At 38.3% G+C, this 25,521-nt stretch overlaps 1 protein-coding gene across 2 annotated transcripts in view; it reads right to left on the bottom strand.

The window, feature by feature from the left end:
- Window positions 1-24,533, bottom strand: part of LOC103924580 (cytochrome b5 reductase 4) — a 38,548-nt gene extending 14,015 nt beyond the window's left edge. The window contains exons 1-9 of one of the 2 annotated variants that reach the window (XM_009333113.1): window positions 24,384-24,533; window positions 21,445-21,545; window positions 19,232-19,316; window positions 15,405-15,446; window positions 10,081-10,135; window positions 8,421-8,478; window positions 8,222-8,315; window positions 7,631-7,663; window positions 6,830-6,952 (exon numbers count right to left, since the gene is read on the bottom strand). In XM_009333113.1, coding sequence (XP_009331388.1) covers window positions 6,830-6,952; window positions 7,631-7,663; window positions 8,222-8,315; window positions 8,421-8,478; window positions 10,081-10,135; window positions 15,405-15,446; window positions 19,232-19,316; window positions 21,445-21,545; window positions 24,384-24,510 — 718 coding nt within the window. In that variant the 5' untranslated portion in view covers window positions 24,511-24,533. The remainder of the gene's footprint in view (window positions 1-6,829; window positions 6,953-7,630; window positions 7,664-8,221; window positions 8,316-8,420; window positions 8,479-10,080; window positions 10,136-15,404; window positions 15,447-19,231; window positions 19,317-21,444; window positions 21,546-24,383) is intronic. The other variant, XM_009333115.1, reaches the window with a different exon arrangement.
- Between the last annotated feature and the right edge of the window lie 988 nt (window positions 24,534-25,521).

Raw genomic sequence — 25,521 nt, forward strand, 5'->3', positions numbered from 1 at the left:
ATCTAAATACATGTAGTTATGCCTGGAAATATACATTCTGGTTACTAAATCTCAGCTGCACATGCAATTTGTGCATGGACTAAATTAGCATCAAATTCATTACATACCACAACTGCCACAGAAGGTGGCCATGGCATTTTTCTGCATACACTTGTTTTCTTAAATTATTCAAATACCTACTAGTGAGTTATCCACTATACATGCCTTCAAAGACATGATGTAAAGCCTCTGACATGGAATGAATCTTTCTTTATTAATATTTTCTCATGTCTTTCACAACATCCTACAAACTGCTTATTTTGAATGAGCAAACATTTCAGATGTACCAAAAGAATGCCTACAGCCCTGAAAAATGAAAGGCAATAATTCCATTTCATACCAATCTCGAAGTAAAGCAAAATATCAGCAGCTCTCCAGCTATATAAAAGAAGTTTTATAAAAAGTTTGTTGCAATTTGTTTTTCTACCATTCTTTTGAAAAACAATACATACTAAGATTGCAAAGGACAGTATACAAATAAATATGCTAAGATTGCTGTCAATTCTGCAGACTTAAGAATTACTTGAAAGGATATGGGAGGTTGGTAATATATCCCACAATCAGCTAATACTCTTCCAGATATTTGGGAGTGGAGAGAGAAGTTAAAAAAACTGATTCATCAACTGATTCACTGTTTCCGGACAATTTTCTGACCTTTCCAACCTGACAAATTCCAACCTTTTCTACATGTAACGAACTAACCTTTCCCTCCCCGTTTTTCTTTTTAATTTGCCATACAGAACTTTTGTCCCGATTCACTCTATCTGATTTTTGAAAACAGGCCTTTCTAGGTTTAAGCCAACTCCTAATTTAGGTTGTCGCCTTTGTTATATTAAATAAAATCAGTTCATTATCAGTGGTCTCAATGAAATCTGGACCGACAAGCAAAAACAACTGGCAATGCAGAAAAGGCTTTCAACAAGACAGTACCATCCTCTAGTAGCAAGCTGAAGGAGAACAGTTGCCATCAGGGGTTGCTGAAAGCAAGTTAACTGTCAGATGCCAAAGACATACGATTTGCTACTATACATAAGCAAAAGGCACTGCTCCCTCAATTTTGGAGCATGATGCAAGTGCCCAGGAGCAATTCCTAATTTTCAAAGTAGAGAAAGCAGTTAGGGAGGAGGTTAGGTTTGATGAAACATTCTGCAGACATTGAGTGTCAGTGTCACAGCTCCTGATCTCTTCTCGGAGAACCTACCCGTGCAGCCCCCCCACTACCAAAATCTTGCCACGTAAAGCCTATACAATCACAGGCTAGAGACATCCCTCTCTAAACTGAACTTCCTCCTCTGCTGGCATCAAGAACTACAGCACTTTGACTCATACGCATATGAAATGAGTTTTACTAACAAAACCGCTACACAGATAATACCTTCCGGAGAGCATCATCCTTTTGCCTACTGTGTTCTTCCTCATTATGAAAAGATTTTAATTTAAGAGTTTTTCCTTGAATGATGTTTCTTGCTTCTCTTCAACGATAATACTTTAGTGACAATTCTTATTTCTTCTCCCTTGTTAGCCATAATCTTAGTAACGCTACGGCAGCAACATTAGCCTGTTTGCTTGGGATACAGAGTGCCATAGTATAAAAGCCACAACCCTCCACTGCCCCTCCATCTCTTGCAGGGGAGTTCCACCCCACCCCCAGCAAGCATGTACCACCCAACAGTGTTCATCAGCCAGCTGAAAGTTAATCCTTATTTTGTTCAGGTTACTTGATTATGGAGCCTCAAGTACTGTTAGTGCCAACATAATGGAGACTAGACCACACAGCTGAAGGAAGGTGGCTGCCTATCACTCCCGGCAGCAATCCAGTCTTGGAGTTAAGACAACCACGAACTCCCAATGCTGACCATCAATTTATCAGTTCCCTCAAATGCTTCAGTTAATTACTAGATTTCACAAGCTAGCTCCTATTATCCAAAGACGTCAGCCATGCTCTTCCCAGATGCTGTCCCTCCCTTCCTAAAATAAAGTTTCCACTGAATCAACACCTTCTAAACTCTCCCTGGTTATGCAGCAAATAGCACACTGTCACAGCCTAAGTCTGGCTTACACACTTTAAGTGCTGCGTCAGCATTCTGCTCCCTTCTATTACTTCCAACAGAAAAAGAGTCTATGATCTTCCACTTAACGTGGACTAAAACCACTGCACAAAACAACAAAATTACATCCCATTTCAGTCCTCAGAGGCAATATCACCTTGATTCTTTACTGAACCCTCTAAGCATCTGCCAATAGTTGCACACAACTGCCAGTAGTTGCACGCTCTTTAGAGGAGAAGTTGGTAATTAGGTTACTTTCCAAAACAGGGGTCTGAGTAGAAGTTCAGAATCACTTTCAGAAGGAAGAAGTAGAGTTTATTCTCCATGGGAAAAAATACACACACACCCACACACCCCCATAAATCATCCCTACTAACATGTCATTTTTTACTTGCATATGGCTCCTGCTTTTATATACATGGTCATTCTAAAACATTTTCCAAACTGGTGTGCTAAGTACTTAGTTTTTCCTTTAAATTTCATTTTTACTGTGTAGGAACAAATTTCAGGACAAAGATATTTGGTACTATCACATACGGCCCCAACATCAGTTGCTCATTCCATTGGCTAAAGCTGCTAAGAAAGCAGAAAACACATAAAAAATTGTGATTAATTCAAATAATTCGAAGTTTCACTTTCTGTTGACCGCAACTACAGTTGCACAGCTATCCACAAGTCAAAAATAAAAGCCTTAGATACACAGAAATACTGCTTTATGTACACACAATGTTTTCTTATCTCATTCAGAGTAAGAAGTTTTTTGAAGGGACATCATGAGCAGATTTGTACTCAACAATGAAGTTTTATTTAAGTGGTCAGCGGTGAAGGTCTTGATTTTTTTTTTTAGTTTAGTAGAATTCAGTTTTTCCACAAAAACAACTGGCATACTAATACAGAAAAATCAAAGTCAAAAGATCTGTTTTTACCAAGATGAACAAAGATAGCTGAAATTCAAGTTCAATTTATTTTTTTAAATAATTCCACAGCAAAAACTAATTTTTAAATATTTTTCCAGTTGGTGTCTTTTTAAGATTTAAACAATCTTTGATAAACTGCAGGTCTATGTAACAGTATTACAGTGCTTGCCTGTCACCTCCAAGACTTGGCTGCAATTCCACCTTGATATAGAAGCATGATATGCAGTGGTGATCACAACCTACCCCCTCACGGGTGGGCTTCCATATCTTATTTCCCAGAAAAGGCACCTATAAGAAAATCATGTCTTAATACCTACGAGAAAAACCGCACTCTATCACTGTGCTGTGGTTTTTGGTTTTTTAAATGAGAAAGTTCTACCTTACTTTTTTAATACTGTGTTTAAGTTTCACTGGATGCTGGCACTACAACTACAAATAAAAGGTAATACTGAGAGTAAACACTGGAAGAAACATAAATCCAAGTGAAAAAATCCCAGAATATTTAAGGCAACACATCTGTGCTACCCTATATATAGTGATGCATAGAAATACCAGATATAAAGCTATAAAATAGCTTTAACTAGCCAGTTTAGGTCTTGGAAGCAAAGCAGCTTTCACAAGCAACTACTTCAATACTGGTACTGCTTCTGCTGCTGTCGTGGTTTAACCTCAGTCGGCAGCTACGCACCACGCAGCCACTCACTCACTCCCCCCACACCCCGGTGGGATGGGGGAGAGAATTGGAAGAGCACAAGGGAGAAAAACTCGTGGGTTGAGATAAAAACAGTTTAATAATTGAAATAAAATAATAACAATAATAATAATGTAATAATAATAATAATAATATACAAAGCAAGTGATGCACAGTACAATTGCTCACCCCCCGCCAACCGATGCCCAGCCAGTCCCCGAGCAGCGGCCCCCCCAGCCAGCTTCCCCCAGTTTATGTACTGAGCATGACGTCACATGGTATGGAATGTCCCTTTGGCCAGTTTGGCTGTGCCCCCTCCCAGCTTCTTGTGCCCCTCCAGCCTTCTCAGTCAGTAGAGCATGGAAAACTAAAAAGTCCTTGGCTAGTGTAAGCATTACCTAGCAACAACTAAAACATCCCTACATTATCAACATTGTTCTCATACTAAATCCAAAACACAGCACTGTACCAGCTACTAGGAAAAAAATTAACTCTATCCCTGCCGAAACCAGGACAGCTGCTCACACTCAAATCCCAATATACCTTATGCCAGCTGTTCCACCCACTCTTTTCAGCCATGATAAAAATTTGAGGATCTCTACTTCTCAATGAAATAGGGGTAAGTTACTTCATTTACAGCACACACATCGCTGGGGTTTTTTAATAGCAACCGATATATCATGTAAGTACAGCTATTTACAAAGCTAGTATGTCCTTCCTCCACCCTGTTTATAGTCCTCAATGATCTTTCTCTCATCACAGCTACACATTGGCAGAGTATAAGTGGCTAAGTATCTATAGCGAATCAGGCTCTGGTCAGCCGCGTACACATTTATGCTATCTTACCGCAGGATTTACTTGTACTTTACTAGTACTCGAGATTATGTTCTGCCTGTGTTAAAAGCGCCCCTAGTGTGGGCACAGGTAAATATGCAAACCACATGTGCGTACAACCTTGGTAATACTACTATCCCAGCATGCAAAATAAACTAAATTGTAAGTAGTATTAAGGAGAACCTCTATATCTGCAACACACTTCACACTAAAGCGTTTCTGCAGTTTATCAAAGAGCAATCTAATCTTCTCTTCAAAGATCTATTTATCTTCATATATAAAATGCATCGATTAATTTATGAGGTCAGAATTACTTACCAGGCTGTAAGTCTTGATAATTTTATTTCCAGAATAAAGTTATTTCGCTTCAGAAAAAGTAGTTTTGCATACAAAACCAACTGCACACCCAATAAAGACAAGGAAATTATCTAGAGTTGTTAATTAATATTTCTGTGCTCACACTGTGCAAGGTATGAGTTTCTTCACCCATAACATTATTTTGCTCCCACAGAAGTGGAAGCAAAATTGAAAACTCTGCGACTTAGAATAAGGGAGCACAATTCTAAGCAGAAACGGAGAGTGGCTACTTAAGACTAAACTGAGTGAACAGAAGCCACCACCACAGATTTTTATCGCCAAGCTGAAAGCACAGGGTTGGAATAAAGAAAAGACATCTAGGCCTGAACATTCTTCCTCTATAAACCTTCTGGCATGTTCAATTTTAAATTTGGGAGTTTTAAAATTAGAAAACTGCAGAATAAAAGTTTCTGGAGTAGAGATTAAAAAGCTATAGATATCAATATATTTGCTAGATTCGTCACCTTTGTAATCAGGGAACTGAAGAAACTCAGGCTCAGCAAGCCCTTTAACTTAAGTTTACTGGAGATTCAATTTAAACTGATCTGAACTCAGTCAGTCAGTGATACATAATAAAGTTATCCAATACCTATAACACTTCTCTGTATAACATGACAAATGCTATGCTGGAGACTGACTTTTTGGATTGTTGACAATTGCATCCAATCATCCTCACCTTCCTCATTTGCAAAGGATCTATAAAGCCACTATATTCTACACCTCTTGTTTTTTCAGGTTATTTTCTCATTTTGTTTCCCATAATCATGAAAAGTGATAAATAAGGAGGGAGAAAATGAGCAATGGACAGTGGACAACATAATAGTCCAGGCTGTATCCCCTTAAATACAGAGGATTATATTGATAAATCTAATATTAAAGTGGATGACTCAACAGCTTCTGAAACTCTCATAAGGAAAATTACATTCTATGTAAGCTAAAGGTAGCTAAAGAGATGTGCTTTTATGCACTCGGTCTACCTTTTTGTACCACAGTAATCTCTCAACTTTAAAGGCCTAAGTAGCATAACTGAGAGCCAGTAAGAGATGTACAACACAGTGACCAACATTTAATTAGCTCTTAAAAATGTACAGCTTTGCTTTCACACATAATAAGGCAGACTAACATCAAACAGCCAACTTTTGAGCATTATTAGACAGAGGGCCAAGAGGGCTTTTGAAAACTGGACAGCTGCAATAACATCAGGAGCATTCTTATATTGTATAATGTAATTGTGCAGAAATTTTTAATTTAGCTGTAAAAAAAAAAGGCACACTGATCGGGTTAATACACTTTGGTACTGCATCAAGTTCATATTATTCCATTACCACAAAATGAACTCATATATAACATCTACTGCTTCTTGCAGACACATCAGCTTATTCAGAGCTGGCTTTGGTACCTACACATGGCTTGAAGTGCCTTATTTAATCATAGCTCAAGTTACAAAGATGCAGTGTGCTGGAACAACATTACAGCATTGAAAGATGTTACGACAGTATAGTAACAGTTGGAAGTGGAGGTTTTTGTTCCTTCACTACAGTTACTCCTCTAATGCTTAACACAAGGCCATGCACTATCTCCTCAGGGTCTACTGAGGTTTTCATATGTACAGGAAGGATATTAAGCACACAGGTAGCCATGAGATGCAACAACACTCAGGCAGTCTTCACCTTCCCCTACTAGGTTCTTCCAGTCTTTCCACAAGACTGGAAGACCTCCAATTCTATTGCAGAACAACACAAAACAAAGCAAAGCAAAAAACACCCCTAAGTTGAACCCTTTCAAGGAGAGTTCCTGAGCAGCTTTCAACAAGACCAGAGAACATTCCTGAAAGAAATGAAATATGACTACAGGAAAAGAAAAATCCTGAGAGAAAGCAAATACGCCTAACATGCTCCAGAAAGTCTTAAAACAAGTGGTAACATGGCCATGAAACTGCTTACCTCTGTCCTTGCATTTGATAAATGTATTATGATGCTCCAAGGGCTGTCCCAACATTTTCCAATGAATGTTATCCTTTTTCTTTAAGATAATCTCTACTTTCCCAACTTTTTCAGCAATATTCACTAAAAGAGAGAAGGTTTCACACTGTTAGTTTTAGTTACATTTTGTACCAAAAAAAAAATTACTCTTCCATTATAATGAAATTTTAGAAGGATCAGTCATTTCTCAAGACACACAGAATTAATCTGTTAAATTAAAATATCAAATTAAATGTACTTCCAGCTATCTCTTTATAATGTTTTACAATGCATTTAAAACAACACACACTAACTTAATATGCATAATTAATGTATCTTATTTACTAAATACATTGTGAAAAGCTTCCCAGCTCATCTGGTCAAGAAGAATGCTCATGAATTCAGAATCCTCATTTACTGGAAATTGGTAACTACCACTATTTACTTCTTCCTTTCTTTTCAAGAGCATTTGAATGAATAATTAAATCCAAGAAAGTTCCAGTCTAAGCAAAGAACAGTTTACAAATACACAACAGAACTAACTTCTAATTATTTTAACATTTAGTCATACTCAGAGGGATCAGAGCACCATCAACTTATTACTTTTACGAGCCCAAATGTCACCATTTAAAAAAAAAATATTCAATGTTACAGTTTGATTTGATTGTGTCAGAACCTTCTGGTAAGCAAAACTAAAGTATCTGATGAGTCAGAAAAATAAATTCAAGTTCCACATTCTGATATTAGAAGAGATACAGAAGTGCTGCAAGAGCCAGAATTTACCAGCCAAGTCTTCTTGAACTGCATGATCCAAGTCTGAAATAAAGAGAAACACTATTTTAAGCAAAAACAAAATTACATTCTAGTCGTCATGTATACATACAGTTTAAGGCTAGAAATACTGAGTGAACCTGAAATTTCACCTGTGCATCATATCAGTCCCAGTGACTTCTGCAGGCCTAATACATAACATTAAGAAAGGCATCGTTTTCTCCATTACTTTTAACAGTGACTCATGTAAACCTACCAATCTGCATTTATCTCAATCATTGCACTTGCCCTTTTTGAATAAGGGCATTTTAATAACCATCGAAAAAACACTTGAAGAAAAACTTTACACAACTTTCATATCAATTTCTTACTACACCTTATTCCACGTATAAAAAATTTGTTTAGTACATACTAAACAAATGAAGATGCGAGTTGATAAACAATGTAATTCCTTTACATCAAGGTACTTTAAAGTACTCATCTCTAATGAAAGAGGAATAAAGTATTAATTGGTATACGTAAAACGCCTATGGTCTCATGAGAGGGTTTTAATAAAGTAGAATGACAATTCAGTATTTTCAACTGCAAAATTACAGCACCTACCAACTTCTACAAGATATGAGTGGTCATCCACTATGATCTCTCCCCTTAATCGTTTGTCTTGACAGTCAACTATCACCAACTCTGCATTCATATCCTTTCATAGGCAAGGAAAAAAAAAACATTTTAATAAAGTTCTCCCAGAATTCAAGCTGGTTCACAACTGTATCTTGTAATTGTCCCTTTCATAAAATACACTTACCTTCTGCTTAGTATATATGACAATGGTGATCAAACTATCCGTTTGGAACCAGTCATAACTGTGAAACAAAAAACACAGTGAAGAAAAAAATATATACTTTCTTTGGGCACACCAAAATATATTTAATTAGCAGTTTTCAAGTAGAGCTTCGTTCATGAATTTACAAGCCAAATACATTATTTAGTATTTTTTTTAAGAGATAAGTCCAGAGTCAATAATTTTGAAAAGACTACTAAAATAAGAACAGTCTAATTATGCATCCTGATAGTCAGCACATTGTAGTTAAAATTATATGGCATTGGTTTTACTTAAAAAGCACGCACATACTCTTTACAGCATATGAACCTTCCTAAAAAGATGATTAAAATCCTTGACTGCAGACAAAAGTATTAAATAGCCAGGTTGGCTTCCAAGAGTTATAGATTCCATGCACATACCACAAAACCACACTTCCCTTCATCTCCCCAAATCAAGATTTTACATTCCTATGTGCCCAAGCTGCCCAAATCTTGTAATTAATCCAGGGTAAGGTAAGAAACAGAAAGCCTTCAAATGCTAGTTGTTTGTATGGCCTTACACTTGCCAAGAAGTAACTTACCCACCCAATCTCAGAAAAGCTATTCCTTTCTCTAACCATTTTCATGGAGACCATACATCTGAATCTCATGCCTGACTCTCCACCATAGACATCTATAGTTCTCACTTGACTTCCAGCTGGGTTGCAATCCCAGCCAGCTAAAGTCAACTCTGTCCCCACAACAAAGTTAACCCCTTGCATTTACTGTCTTCTCCCTTCCCCAGTGTCCTAACCACTTCCATCTACTGTTCGGACTCCCGGACCAGAAAAGAGGGCAGAGAGGGAGGATGCCCCCTCCAGCAGACACTCCTGACAGCCAACATATCCTAGGCTGCACACCTTCCAGTCACACACCAGAACATGCCAGACACACAAAGGAAAAAAGGCAGCAAGGTTTGGGGAGCACTCCAGAAGATAAGCCACATTCCAGTTGTTCACAAGCCACAGTATTTTATATGACTGCATGTGACTAGCCCAGAGATTACACATTCACAGGCGATTTTAATGCAAAGTGAGAAGCTGAACCTTGACGATGCAAGGCATCATGGAGCAAAATGACACCTCAGTGACAACAGCCGGCATATCACAGTGGAGTTCTAGGGCCTGTTTTGAGTATTTTAGAAACTTGAATACAGCTATCACATCTTAATAGATTCCAGCTTGCAATGAAGTACTTTTCCAAGGCATGCCAACTCATACATTTATGGACAAATTAACTAAAGTCAGAAAAAGTAATCAGCCCAGTTGGAATCACTTTCCAGGAATTTTCTCAAGAAGCAAGGCTGAGGAGCCTGCAAATATAAGCCATACATTTGTATACGATGCAAGGCAGTGCAAGAGTTAGAAGCAGACAGAGTAAGCCAAGAACTTTGCATCATCACCTGCCTATACGGTCAATATGACCTTTGGCAAGTTGTTCAAACCTGAACCTCAGCTTTCCTACTTACAAGAGGATGGTAATAATATATACTCATTTAGCTGAAACACCAAGAACTAACCATGGAAGAAGCTGCCTGCATTCACTAAGAACTACACAAAATTATTAAACAGAATGTTCAACAGACAACGAAGACAAAGATTTACCTTGGAGTTAAATCTTTGGCAGAAGCACCTAGTACTTTCTTCTCAGGAAGCATACCTACAAAGAGCAGAGAGTCATTAAAATATTTGCTGTGATGCTCACTTAATAGAAATCATAATCAGAGATGTTCTGGGTTTTTTTAAATTGAATGTTCTAAATACCCCTCAACAGTATTTACTGGCTTTATTTCCACAGGCAGCCAGAAGTATCCATGTACTTTTTAAATTTTGTTTTTATTCAGCACTTTGTTTTGGAGAGCAGGCTCCTAGAACATGAAGTTCTACTTCAGAAATTAAGAGTTCCATATACCACAAAACCCGTGCATGCAGCCCTTCTGGTACATGTAGCTTGGTCTGTTATTAAGCTTGTGCTTTCACACTTTGTGATAGTGAAGCATGGAAAAAAGGTTATTTGAATTAATTTCCTTTAACAGAACTATTTGTTTATACAGTTCAGATGAACAAATTCAATTTGGGACGTCTGGTCTAACCTAATTCACAAGTAAAATTGCACGTCAGTCAGTTAAGCAAAGATATCAGCCTTAGTCTCTCTACTTTGCACTTTGCTAGGAATTTTCACAGAATTCAGCTACTCACTTTAATTATTAAACAACATGAAACAGCCTGAAAAAGCCTTTGCTGGGAGGCAACACTTGGTCAATCTTTGAAAACGTCAACTGTACTAATCTCTGGCCTAATAGAAACTGAACATATTTTGCAAAAACTTGTACAGAGATGACAGATAAAAGCAACTGCAATCCTTCATCAATTTTAACACAAAGAAGTTATATAGAATCATGATGGATGAAGCTACACAGACTGAAATATAGTATGATTTGTAACATCACATGAACAGCAGAAGTTTTCCTGGACAATGGCTAGGCAAAGGTCTAAGGTAACAGTTGGTAGGTGCTGGTTTACAAGCCCAAAGGCAAACCTGAAATGGCTATGCATAAAATAATTAACGTATGAATTCTCAGTTACCTACATGATTCTCTTCTAAATGCCAGTAAGTTTTGTAGTTTGACTACAAGCTTAAACACAGTAATTGAGTGGCTCCACCATGTGGGAAGCAGATTAAAAACAAAGAGAGTCACTCTGGTCTAATCCAATCTGTCAAAACTATTTGATCATCCAGATGGGGGAATTAACCTAAAGCAATTAAAACTCGCTAGAATTACTTATTCTTTGATCCTTAATTACCCCTAAGTACACACCATCTGCAGCTGCCAAGGAAGCTAAATGGCAGAGCAGTCATATCATTGCAAAAGAAAACCAATCACCTAATGATAAAAGCCTTCTCAAAGGCTAAGCCTTTCTTGAGGACATATATCATATGCTTAGGTTGGCCTCCATGGCTAAGAGGAATTCATGGTCATACACACTCCTGTTTGCTTTTGCAGGTCAACAGAAACATATGAACAGCCACAATAAAACAGAACATTCTGGCAAACCAAGTTATTTACGAATTATTCTGAAATACTGTAAGATGCTATGTGAAAACAAGAAGTCACACTGCAATAAAAAGACAGTGATTCAGGTGATCAATGAACCAATTAAGGAAAGTGCTCTACTGGTCACGGTGGTCATAAATAAAGAAAAGCTGGTGGTGAAGCCAAAAGCTGATGGCAGGCATAAAATGAAGGAGTTTAAGGTGACCAGGATGAACAGCAGAATTACAACTCTGCATCTCTCAAGACCAAACTTCAGCTTGTTCCGGGAACTGCTTTGCAAAATCCTATGGGATAGCAAGGCTAGTGCTAGAGTTTCTCACGTTATCCTCATAGCCACATTGGAGAGAGCTGGGTTTGATAGGTGGATTACAATCTGGATAGAAAACTAATAGGACTGCCAGTCACAAAAGGTGTGATCAACAGTACAAAGTCCAACTAGTGGCTAGTTACAGCTGGTACTCCCTAGGGAACAGCGAATGCCGACACCGTCATTAGCAACCTGAAGGGTGCACACTGTCCCACTGTCAGGAAGCATGTGAGCAATAAATAACAGGAAGCAGCTGAAACACGAAAGGGACCCAGACAGACTGAAGAAATGGGCTGACAAAAGCTCCATGAAGCTCAAAAGCAAATGCAAAATTTTGCACCTGTGGAAAAAAAAAATCTGATGCAACAAAACAAGTGAGGGGCCTGGCTGGATAGAAAGGAGCTTTGCAGAAAACCTTCCAGGGATTTAGTAGACAAGTAGAACTTGGGCAGATACTGCATCTTTGTGGTGATGAAGGCCAACTTTATCCTGGGCAAGAGCATAGCGATCAGTTCAAGGGAAGTGATTCTTCCTCTCTGTTCAGCATTTGTGAGACCACATCTGGAGTACTGCGTCCAGTTTTGGCTCCCCAGTGCAGGACAGACATTGATATACCAGATCAAGTCCAGGGAAAGGCCACCAAGACAGTCAGCAGCTGGAGCACAGGATATATGAAAGGAGGCTGAGGGAATTGTGTTTGTTCGGCCTGCAGAAGAAAAGGCTAAGGGGGAAATCCAACTGCAGTCTTCAACTACCTAAAGAGAAAGGGGTGGGAGAGACGGAAGTATAGAGAAGATAGCCAGACTCTTCTCAGAGGTGCACAGCAGAAGGACAAGAGACAATAGACAAGTAGCAGCAAAAATTCTGGGTATGGATATGGGGGAAAAAAAAACAACAAAACCCACCCAACAAAACAACAAAAGAAAAACCAAAATACCACACCTCTTCCCTTCCCATGAGGGTGGGGTTGCTCATGAGCCATCTGATGTAGTATCGAAGCTCACCCTGCTTTGAGCAGGAGACTGGAGCGAACAAGCTCCAGATGTTCCTTCCAATCTGAACTATTTTAGGACGTTCTGAAAGCTTTCTGTACCTATTGTTTTCTTTGTTCTTAGAAGGCCCAGAACAAGCTTGACCCATATTTGTAAACTCCAAATATTACTAAGAAAAACAGAAACACTTATATTACTTAAACTAAAGAACTCCAGCTGGTTGAACCTCAAGATTTAGTTTTCTGTACTTGAAACTCTAGCTCAAACTCTCCTCCCATCACCCTTTTCCACAGCATAAGTTTTTTCAAGGTCTGATGTGCATATACTCAAACACCAGCTTGTTTTCAGATGGTGGAACTGCCCATGTAATTTTTTTTCCTATTAATATTACAAAAATCATCATCATAATAGTTTGGGTGAAAGAGAAATTCAGTTTAGCTTGAAAGTGCAAGGCTGAAAAGATCATTTTTAAAATACATCTTTGATACATATTTGTTCTCAAACAAATATGGAGTTTTCAGACATGCTTTGGTAATGGCAGCGTTTTGAAATTTTGATGTCTTTTGTTTGAAACTCAACTATGAACAGATGTTGAAGAGCACATTAGGCTACACCTACGCTGATTGTTATCACTAGTAATATATTCTGAAAACTTCAGCTTTAATTGCCCCTAACATTACATAAAATTGATGTTCACAGAAATCAAGGATACATTTAAGTTGATTGATCTGAGCACATTCCAAATACAATTATTATTTATAGATTTTAGATTGATAAGACAAAAATGTCTTCAGTAGTGCCAACAACTTCCAAAAAATCAGAGCCCATGCCATAGGCTTCTCTTGCCCATTTTCAGACAGCGATGTTTATTTCTAGACTCGTTTTGACTTAAATTTACAAGAGCTAAGCACTGAGATGCAACAACTGAATATGAAAAAGCTCATGGAAGATAACCTCAGGAACTGACCTCTCCTATTTTGGAAAAAGTCTTGCCAAACAGGTAAACTGAATACAACAAGCAAGCATCAGTATTTTGGCAATTTCATTGGAAACTACCATAAGAATAATTTCCTACATCTCCTGACAAGTCACATAATTTGGACAAGAAAAGTTGTTGCTAGGAGTAGGAAGGGAAGCAAGACGGAAGAGAGATGAAATATTACTTATTTCTTTTTACCCGGATCCACTGTGAATATGAAAGATGCATAGCTCTGGACAGCTAGACGAGCACAAAAAGTAAGGAATTCATGAACCAAAATAACCAAGAGGAGAAGAACATTGAAATAAGTGGTAAAAATAGTCTTCTACTTGAATACAAAATATTTATGGTGTATTTAATGACTACTAGCTGCTAGTAATTTCATTCTGGTAGAGTAAAGCAGAGTTTGTTTTCTAATTTTCCCTGTCCTTCAAAGCAAGATTAACAGGTTCCAACAACTTGTTCATTGCTGAAGAAAAAAAAAATGTCAGGCAGCAGACCCTGTCAAAGTTTAGCGTAACATCTTATAAGGCTATAGAGCAAAATAGGAACAAATAAAATCAGTCTTGCTTACTTTTATATGACGTATGTTTAACTTTTCGTGTAGCTCAATGCTTGTGCATACTAAAAGGTAAACTGCATTTTAGAAGTCAAATACAACATTCACAGAGCACAAAGGGAGGGCAAGGAAGACAGCATGAGAAAGAAGAAAACAAATGGGAACTCAAATTCACCAGAGAAAGCATGAACAAGTTATCTTTTCCTCACTGTGCCTGGACTTGCTGGGACACCACCCTGAGCACTTCTCTGGCTTCACTTTAAGACACATCTAGGTTTCCGCTCCTCCTGCTACTCTAAAATTTGAATGCTCTTAACTCCTTTTCCAAAGTTTCAGCCTAGACTTTTCCATGACCAATTTGCACCTGTCACCTTTCATGCCAATACATCAGCCTTGAGTTCAAATTGTATTATTTCCCTTCACAGGTGTTCATCTTATTTGCTCAACCAACACAACCCCATCACACCTCATTTGATGAGACTTCATAAGCCATATTCTTTTAGGAAGCCTCTTATATTAATAGCCCAGTCATTCTCAGTTACATCTCAAGTAGTTCAGTCATGCTGTGATCAGCTAATTCACCTCCATTTCAACTTGTTTCCCAGTGATGACCTTCCAGCTTTTAGTAGAGACTTACTAATTTTAAGTGTTCCCCAAGATATTGTCTTCTCTGCTACTCCAGCCCCATGGCCACCTAGCTTTTCTGATACAGAGAAAGATCAAAAAGCCTGGCAATTTTGTAGTGGCAGATTTCATAGCACACAGTAATTTGTGACCTATCTTGTCTGACTCCAGCAGAAAGCTTGTCCATCTCATACCTCCCTTATCTATACTACTCTACTGCAGTCTTAGAATACTTTTAAACACTGAATTCACAATACCTGATTAAGATTTTGCCTTCTGTAATTTCCACAGATCACTAGAGCCTCAACATCAAATTCAAATACAGACAGAAGTCTGGATAAACAGTGCTCATTCAATAATATTCAAATAAGTTTAAGATATACTCCCCACCTCACTCCAAGTGAACACTTACCATTAAGCTGTTTCTTCTCTTCAGATAGAGTAGAAGAAATCTCTACAAGCATTAAGAAAAAACAACAAGCACGACAGTAAGAAGTTATGGCACAGTACTTGCATACATCATGCTAAAGAATTAAGCCAAAGTAAGGATCTCCAAATAAACCTTCCAAAACATCAACAGATTGACCAGGACGCTTCAGGTGTCAAGAAGTCACAAACAAATGCAGCACTGATTACCATTTCAAAAGATTATGTATAATTGAAAAAATACTATGTTAAAAATGCCAAAAGTGGCACAGCACTAAAGGGTAGGAAACGCAAGAACTCTGGCACTTCAAAACAAACATCACACATTATCTTGTGCAATTACAAACTTCATAGCTAAGAAGCTCGCTATATCTGTCAGACTTTCAATGACACTTGTCTCACGACAACAGAGTAGACACCGAATCTGACCGACCCAATCCTTGGCAATCTAAACCCAATCCTTAGCAGAAACCCAGGAAAAAGAAAATCTTCCTATAAGCTCTTTCTGTCAAATGGTTTTATTTGACAAGTTATTACCTGAGTTTTTCATTAAATCTACAGTGTGCTGCAACTACTCCAAAATACTAGCTGAAAAAAAGGAGATAAAGACCAAGCACATGAATTACATAGTGTCAATTCATAGATAAGGTGCTCAACTCGAGGGGAAAGACAGTCTTAGCCACATATCCTTCTGCCCATAGCAAATCTGTGGGGAAACTAGTCCTCTGGATGTACCCAAGCACCTTTTGCCTTCTCTACATTTCACATCTCAGAATGTCCCAATATGAAGGCCCATTTAATATTCTCTTTTATGGGAGCCAGGTTTGGGGAGGTGGGAGAAACCAATATGTTCTTCCTGCTCTCTTTTATGGAAACCAAAATGTCAATGTTTCTCCCCTGTTCTTCTGAATCCCTCCCAGTGCTCTGCATCACAGCAGCCAGCGTTGGAAGAAAAATGCCACTGTAAGTGAAGGAACGCCTCCTGAAACAAAGCACCAAGCATACAGTATTGCAGAATGACTCAGAGCTGACCAAGAATTGCCTTCATCAGAGGCTTTTATGTTGTGCCACTGTAAGGTAAAAACATAACACTCCACAAGATGAATGGGACAGTTGACCCAAAATTTTTAGTTGAGGCTGTATTTGTCTGTGTATTCTGCTATACACCACTTCAAGCTTTCTGCCAGGATAGGCAAGTCATCCACAAAAACTCGTTTCTGATTAAAGGTAAATTTGTTGTGTACAAAACTCTACTCTCATTTCACTACGTTTTAACACACTGCACCGAAATTGGCATTGCAATTTTAAGGACAGTTTGAGGCACTTCCAAGACACAGCCCTACCCCTCTTCCTTGGATGACGCCATAGCTCTCAGCCTAATCTCACTGAATTAACAATAATACAACATGCATTCCAACTCCCAAGTTACATTACCACTGAAGTAACATAGGGACATATACTAAGATATGTCTATGAGAAACATTAGCAGCATTAAAAGACAACAAACAAGTGTCCATGCTAATGTTTACAGCTGAGTACCCTGAAGGGAAGGCAAGCAGTTTAATGCTGTACAGGTTTTGTGAGGGAGATACTGAAATAATCTCTACATGCCTGGGTACTGCTGTAGTTGCTGCACTGGCCTTCTCAGCAAGTACAAACACTACACATTCCAGTGTATAGCTCCACTGCTCTGTAACATCACAGAAGGGACACGTCAGAAATTCCTGTTAGCCACTACCAAATCATCAAGCAGCATTCCCAAAAGACAAGTTGACAAAACATTAACTATCATCAGCATCTTCAAAAGACTCTTCTTTCTTAAAAAATAAAACACCACCAAAAACAAAAACCCTGGAGTATGCAAGGACAAGCTTCAGCTTCCTTACACAGTTCAGTGAGCAAGTAACTGTACAACCTTCCAAAAAACCACAGGAAACAAAACAGCTAAACAACCACAAATCTCCCAGCAGTGCCCCAACAAACCTACATCTGCCTTACTTGCACTGTATTGAGACTGTACCAAACACCAAGTACTGATGTTTGCCCTACTGCCAAACACTAACTCTCTGCCACAAAAAGAAAGCAATTTATACAGTAATTTGACAGCCTGGCTTTCCTCTGTACTTATGGGCCTATTTAATCCTATACTCAAAAACATGCATCTTAACTCTGTATTTTATTCTTCCATTTTCAAATGCAAACTTTTCTGAATACAGTCTTCTGGAAGGACACAAGACAAGAATTATTGCTGGCTGACAGTGAAGTTAGTCAATCACATTTTTGATAATTCACTATTCAAAAGAGGAGGATACATAACCTGTCAGTTATCGAAGTAAACTTTGAGAATTTCACAATGAAGAATTTCAGCAAATCCAGTCTAATCAATTTTATTCTTAACTAATGAAGTTACATTTTTTTCAAGCCTGAAATGGCCAAGAGAGACACAGGCAACAGAACCCTTTTTTTTTTTGGCTCTGGTTTGTTTTTTGTTTGTTTGTTTTTTGTTTGGTGTGGGGGTTTTTTGTTTGGTTGTTTTTTTTACACAGATGGCAACCTTTATCCTACAAATTTCAATATAGCAAAATGAATAGAGCAGTCCTATTACAGAGGAAAGCAGAAGAAAAAGTGAACAGCAGAAAATGGACTGTCATAGCTGGCAGGGGCAAAGACATGTTTGTTTTTTACTGACTGGCTCTCACAAGAATTCCTTCCAGTTGCAGAAAAGTTAGATTAATGAAATCAGCAGAAGTCAGGCTTACTTTTAAATTTCTAACTCAGCTGACAAAGTGGCAGTAACTTGTCTGTAACACCTCAACTCCATGAAGCAGTTATGCTGTCGAGGTTCCTTCATACTTTCCAGCATTTACCTTAAAAGCTCCACGCTGGAATTAGCTACCTAGCAACATGGAAATGTAAAATACTAAAATACGTACAGAACAAACTCAACCTAACTGTTAGGCAATGGGATCTAAGCGCTAAGCAAGTATGTGGCGCACCTTGTCAGAAGTTGAAGAGCTACAAGAGATGGCTGAATTTGTGAACTAAAGGATGCCACAGAACTTGAGAAAAACAGTTGCAAACATTAATTCTTTCATGTTTTCACTGCAGTTTTCCTACGGGTCAATATTCAGCAATAGTGTCTGCTTCCTAGGTATAGGAAATTTTTGTTGTGGCCTACAAACCAAAACAAATACCAAAGATTAAAGTCTCTGGAAACCATCACCAGCATTTTAAGACAATATACTACATCTCTTACTGTCCTGGCTCAGGACAGCAAGAGATGTAGTATATTGTCTTAAAATTTTCTCCAAGTAAATTCAAACTAAAGGACCCAATAAAGTGTTCTAGCCATAAAGTGTATTCAAATATCTCAATACATATGCAACTTGCCAGACCTATGTCTGGTGCTGAAATCACCAGATCAAAAATACTGACTTTTATTTCAAGATGAGAGTGCTGCCTACAATAGTTTGTCCCCTGGGATCAGAAGAAGAAAGAGGGATCTTGGGGGGGGGAAAAAAAAAAATTATTTCTATATACATACACACATAACACACACACACACCTGTCTGTTCTGATGACTAAAACCAAAAGAAGAAATGTAGCAGCACATTACTTATAAAAGTCCTCATACATAAAATAGTTTTATCTTCAGGTATCTGCTGTAAAAAGACTGAATATATGCAACAGCCTTCATCTCTATGCAAGAACAGAGACTCCCCTTGTCAATATGGTGATTTAGGATTTCTCATCATTTCCAGAGAACTCTGGAATAAAGCATAATAGAAATTATTTCATTCTTAAAACCCTCACCTTTTGGAGCAGCAATAGGCTTAACAGCCATTCTCCCAACAAGACATTCCTTCAGCATCGATTCATAATTGACCCAACGATGAACCTATATTAACAAAATTGGTTTTCACAAAATTTGTAATTCTTACTATGTTGTTCTATGCACTGAAATAGAAAAGTTCATTTTTGTACAGTGGTTAATGTAATTCATTTAGCAGTGGTTTTTTTTTTTTAAACACAGACACTCATTATTGCATCATTCAGTACTTATTTTTACTTCCATTACAGATAGCATGTAATTAAATGAAAAAAATAGGACCATGAAAAACTGACAATAGTTTAATTTATTCATTTTATGTTTTGCAGTATCTGAACATCATAACCTTGAGCTACAGAAAATATTTCAGAAGAGCATTTTTATGATGTATGCTACGCAATTAACAGAATAAAGACCTTGTCTTTACCACAAGGGTAATTAGTCTTGTTTAGATACAAGTGAAGGGAGAAGGGATGAAGGAAACAAAGATAATGAATAGTAGTTTAGACACACAAACAGTTCCTACCAAGTTGGCGTATTTCTGTTTGTTTCTGTCTTACTATCATTGAACTATTTAGAAATTACCTATTTTAGAAAGTCAAATAAAGTGAAGAAACACAGTAGCTTTACAGACCAGAACTGGAGAACTTGCAGAGAAAATGGATGGCAGAAAAGCCAATTCTGATAGAGCATCCAGGATAACATCACAAGCAGAGAAAAGGAAACAAAGTGCTGCATGACAAATGTGAATGGTATGTAGAGATTTAAAAATAAAAACGGTAAACTGGACGAGCTGAGGAGACGAGATAAAGAATCCCATCCACAAGTTGTAGTTTCCTCATATACAGACAACGGAAAGAAATGAAGGATTTTGAATGACAGTTTATTTTTCCAGAAATTTGAAACACTAGCAACCTATCAAACTCTTAAAAAGATCAGTATCTGACAAATACAGAATGCTAAAGCAGATGGGATAATAACAGAAATGCCTCCAGAACACGAAAGACATCAGCCAGAAACAAAAATGTAAACAGCATATTTTAAGGATCTGAACACTGCTTTCCACTCCTGACAAAACAAACTAAAAAAAAAAAAAAGTGTAGCAAGTATGTATCTGAACTTAGTAACAACTTGAGGGGCTTCCCCAAATATTCCTGACATCAAGATTCCCGTTCCCAAGTACATCATACAATACTTGACAGTGATCCAGCTACGGAATTCCAGGCCACAACTTGATACTGGATGAACTTTTAGGAGAGAAACTCCAAATTTCTTGAAACCAGAGAATTATGCTCGAATCTAACACTTCATTTGTGAAAGTATTAACCAAAGATACACTTAAAGCTAAAACATCATCACTTCTTTATTTACATTCACTGTTAAAAACATTTTGCAAATAAAGGCATAACATACTGTGATGCATGAACTGTAAAGATTTCCTTTCAGAAACAGAGGAGATTTCCTTTCTGCTCTTTCCCGGTTTCTCAGACAAACCTTGTGAGCCAAGGAGACTCAAAGAATGTCTGTTTCTAAAAAATACCAACTCAGTGAATCATCTTTTACAGCAGCAGGTTTGCAAGCGATTCCTTACAGAAAGTACACCCATTCTGCAGACCATTTATTTTCTGAGTCTTTTCAAAACTTTTAAAGAAGTGGTAAACAAAGAAGAGACCAACTGTCATCCTGTGATTTGTTCACAATCAGTTAACAGCAGCCCCAGATAGCAGCCCCAGCATTTCTTCTTAGTACTTTGTTCGCTGACAGTGCAGCGGCCAAGCTAATAGACAAAAGAATACTATAAGCATTTGTCAAAAAGTGAAAGTTCTGAGAAGAAAATGCCTCTCAAACAGCAGCAATTAGTCGTTGTAGTAATTTATTAAGAAGGTGGTATCTCGAGTTCTTGCTAGCTTTATTGCTATTTCTGCTAAAAGATTAATTTAATAAAATGGTCAAATTGAAGCATCATTCCAACAACATAAAGTCACATTTTCGTTATTGTCTTTTGGTACAAAGTTGAAACTACATGCCCCTTTCAGCACACATAAGTGCCATTCTGAACAGTAACCCATTGCCCTTCCTTAGACCTGAAAGTTCAAATCACCATTTCCACTGGCATGTCCTAAAAATAATCAGAAAATGCGCATTTTTCAAAATACCTTTCAGTGAGCAAGTGTCATTCGCTGCCAGTTGTTCTCACCTGATCAAAGAGATCTGTACCATCAGTTCCTGCTGCTTTCATTAGTTCATCCTCACCACCGGGATGATATTCCATGTACGGTGTGACATTATATACAAATCCTGAAGAAAATGAAATAAAGAAACGTGAGCAGCATTTCTACCACCGCTCCTATCTCCAGAACCAGCTGAAAGGTTAGTGCATATTAAACAGCGTAATGGCGAACAGTAGACATGACTGGAACAAACAGTATGACTTTCCAAAAACAGAAATATAAGTTACACAATCGGATAGAGCACAAGGCATATCTTATTACGTAGAGAGGCCAATCCTGCAATGCCATACCACCTGTCCCAGTGAACGTCTGGAGAAACCTGCAGGGTTAAGACTTTAACAAAATAAACCCTTGAAGTTGAACACGATGTATCCTAGCTAGGGGGTAAAAGAACCAGAGGCCGGTTTAAACAGAGACATAAAACTGAGCTAGTTAGCACACAGAATTGCTTTCACTGTCCCTTCCAATTAAGTTACTCCTAAAGTGCTGTCATGGTTGTTTCCCTATCACCCATCACCTATGGAATAAAATGCCTATGGGAATGAACTGTCTCCCATAAGGAAAAACTGCTACCATCAGCAATTAAATTTCCATTCTTCACATTCAGCAATATAAAAAACTAAACATAGCCTATGCTCATTAAAGGCTTACAACTCTGGTACCAAATTTGTCCCAGTAAAAGGGCTCAGCATTCTTTCCACTTGAGTACTATTCTTCACACTTCCAGGGAGATAAAACAATGTTTCTTCATAGGTCTGAAATTATGAAGTCCAATTATTGTTGCGAGTAATTAGAGCCTGAAGAATGCAGCTATAAACAGATTTAACTACAGACATATTGCTGCTTAGAGGACTACTGCAGGCCTACCTAGCAGAACATTTAAATTTAGTATTTATTCACTCTCATTATCAAAACAGGAAGCTACCACAAGTGGAACTGTGCCAGTGCTTTCATAAGAAGCTTTTAACACATTAAGAAGTGTACATTACTTACTTCAGAAGGAGAGGTAGGCATTCAGCACTGGGCCAAGGGGAGACATACTTGGGACAATCCTAGTTGGTAAGAACAACCATCCCAGACAACAAAGGAAGGATCTTTGCATATTCTACTGACCTGATCTTCTGATGGATGTATCCACTACGCCATCTTGCGTGCAGCACTGATTACTGCACACAAGAAAACGTAAGTAAATATCTACAGTTAGGACTTCCTGAATATTAGCCAAATGTTCAATTTACCAAACTTCCAGGAGCAAAAGAGATCTTTCATATATATCCCTCACACTTTTTTTAACCCCCCCCGACATCCCACTTTATATATTTATGGCCTATATGACAGCCTTCTTTGACGATCACCATACTGGTCTTCGAATAAAGTTAGCTCCTAATCTTCTTCTGCTTCACATTCCTCTCATCAATTTCTGCTCTTTCGTATAGAGCTAGTCTAACTACCAATGCAAAGACTTAATTTAGCTTTTCCACAATGGTGTTATTTTACTACCTGTCCACATACCAGGTCTACAGATAATCTACCAGGATTCTCAGTTATGCTGTTTTTTTCATCAGTACTTCTAGAACAAAGAAGAGGCTGAGACAGGAAAATTTAAAGACAGATACAGAAGCAGCATGATGGAGTTCTTGTAAAAACCAACCTCAGAGATGCAATTGGGGGGGGAGGGGGGAGGAAGAGATTAAAAACAAAACAGAAATGTTTTTAAGCAGTGATTCTGTCTGCAGGATTAGATGTCCCTTTTTGTGAGAGAAAAAAAGAACAGATGTCCACAGTAAATAAGCTTTCTTTAGCTCTCCTCCCAGTATAGTTTTGCTAGTATGTGCAAGAGCAGCACACAGAGCATTAACAATCCTATTATTTTCTTCAAAAGCCAGCACTGAATGACATTTTACCCTTACCTTCACTCTCATCCCCTTTAATGCCCAACAAAACCCTAGTTGCCCTCATAAAGAAATTCTTAACTTTTACCACTAACATGAAGCACTCTTCCTACAGAAAGGTCACAACAGCTACTCTTATCTTCTTAATCTATCTTCATAGGAAGCGCTGTTATCTCATAACAAATTTAAGGTGATATTAATGTATTTTAGCCTCTAAATAATTAAACTAGAGAGTAAACATTTTACTCCTTTCTGTAAGACAACTAGGGACTTCATCTTTAGCACTGAAAATACTCTTCTAGCCAGGGCTATTGCTCCAAACCACCTTTCGCACACTGTTAACTTATAACATACAATACTTTCAACTTTTGAGCTAAAATTTCATAAAAATAGTAACATAAATAGAATGGCTCAGTTACCACAGGTATCTGTTATGCTAGATACAGATTACAACTGCTCTGTATGGTAACTGTCATTTGCCTTACTAAATTTTATGAAGTAATACATGGGCTTACACACTTATTTCCCAAAGACCATTCTACAGATTTAAGTAACATTTTTAATATTTATATGTCTCTAGATGCTTTAAAGCAACCCCTAAAAATATTCAACTGCTAAGGACGATAAACTCGCCAAGACTGAGGAGTGTAAGTACACGTCAGCATTTTCAGTACCTTATTCTTGCTAAGCCCTTGTTGTTTGAGGCACCACTTACAATCTTGTGTTTTGTTATTTTCATACGCAAACATAAAATAGGGATAAAATATGCCCACTTGGAAGACTTCTTAAGAAAGGCTTGAAAGCAAAGAAAAGCTTTGTTACGTAAAACCTCTAACTTGAACAAAGTTGTGTCCTATTACGTCAAGATTACACCTGGCCTACACATAGATGGCACATAGTTTGTTTTGGGGTGTGGCTTTTGTTGTTGTTGTTTGATTGGGTTTTGTTGCTTCTTAAATACAGAAGAGAGGGGCTAGACAAAAAAAAGCCAAAGCAACGTCACAGCAACCAACCTCTTATACATATCCAGCAGTCCTCCTTTTTGTTGTGCTTAGCAAGCTCATCTTCGGTCACTTCAATTAGCTTCCCTTTTAAACCAGCCAAGTCCTTCCCACTTTTAGTTAGTCGAATCCAATCCATAAGACTCCTTCCTGGTTTTAAAGGTACCTGAAAAATAACAAATGTACAAACATTATTAACTCTAGAGGAAGAAAGAGCCATTCAATACAGTTTTTTAAGCTCCTAAGAAGGACTCGGGCAAAACAAGAAATAATACAACCTGTATTCTTCACCAATATTTGGGAGCCCTACTCAGCAGTAAGAATGTTTAAGGAAACTTCCTACGTAGAAAACCAGGCAAGGGAATTACTGAACATCAACAAACATTTAGACGACTCTTCCCAAAGCAAACTGCAGATACCAAGTCCTCCTGTGATGGCAAAAAGTTTTTATCAGTGTCATTTGAGTTACGGCCTGGAAACCTACAAGCAACAAAGAGAGATTATGAAAATCATGGCCAGGTAGGACAAGGTAGGAAATTTCACCTTCACAGCCTTCATAAAGACTTTCTGCAAGCCCTACAGCAACTGAAAACGTCACCCAGAGAAAGCTAGGGCCAAGCCTTCTAGCTTACCAGGGATGTATTATCCACGGCCTGCCTGAAAGGCAGAGCAAAATCCTCAGGGTGTCTAGCATCTTCCTTTGCAACGGCACCACAAACTGGGGACCGCTTTGATCCAAACTCTTAACAGCAGGGAGCACGGTTAAAGAATCATGGTCTTACAAAACCACAAAACCAGAAGTGAGAAAACCAAAGGGCACACAGACCCACACCACTTGATGCTACTTTAGTCTAAGTAAGAGTTTGCTTTCCAAGTGAGGTCTGCAGACACCAAGTGCCCCGAAACCACCCCAAAGACAGAGACCCGTAAAGTGTAAGCTGTGCGCAGTAATTTCAAGCTGGAAGTCTCTGCCTCTGCACAGGAGGAACCCCGAGACAGCCTGGGAAGGCAGAGCAGGAAGCGCTATCACCACCGCCTTCTAAAACGAGAAGTACCAAGTATTTTTCAGCGACGCAGCGGAGCCAGCCCCTACCCCGGGGGCCCCGTCACAGCCGCCGCGCCCCCTCGGCGGTTGCTGGAGAACGAGACC

This window comes from Pygoscelis adeliae, unplaced genomic scaffold (genome assembly GCF_000699105.1).
Source record: "Pygoscelis adeliae isolate BGI_AS28 unplaced genomic scaffold, ASM69910v1 Scaffold57, whole genome shotgun sequence".
NCBI lineage: Eukaryota > Metazoa > Chordata > Aves > Sphenisciformes > Spheniscidae > Pygoscelis > Pygoscelis adeliae.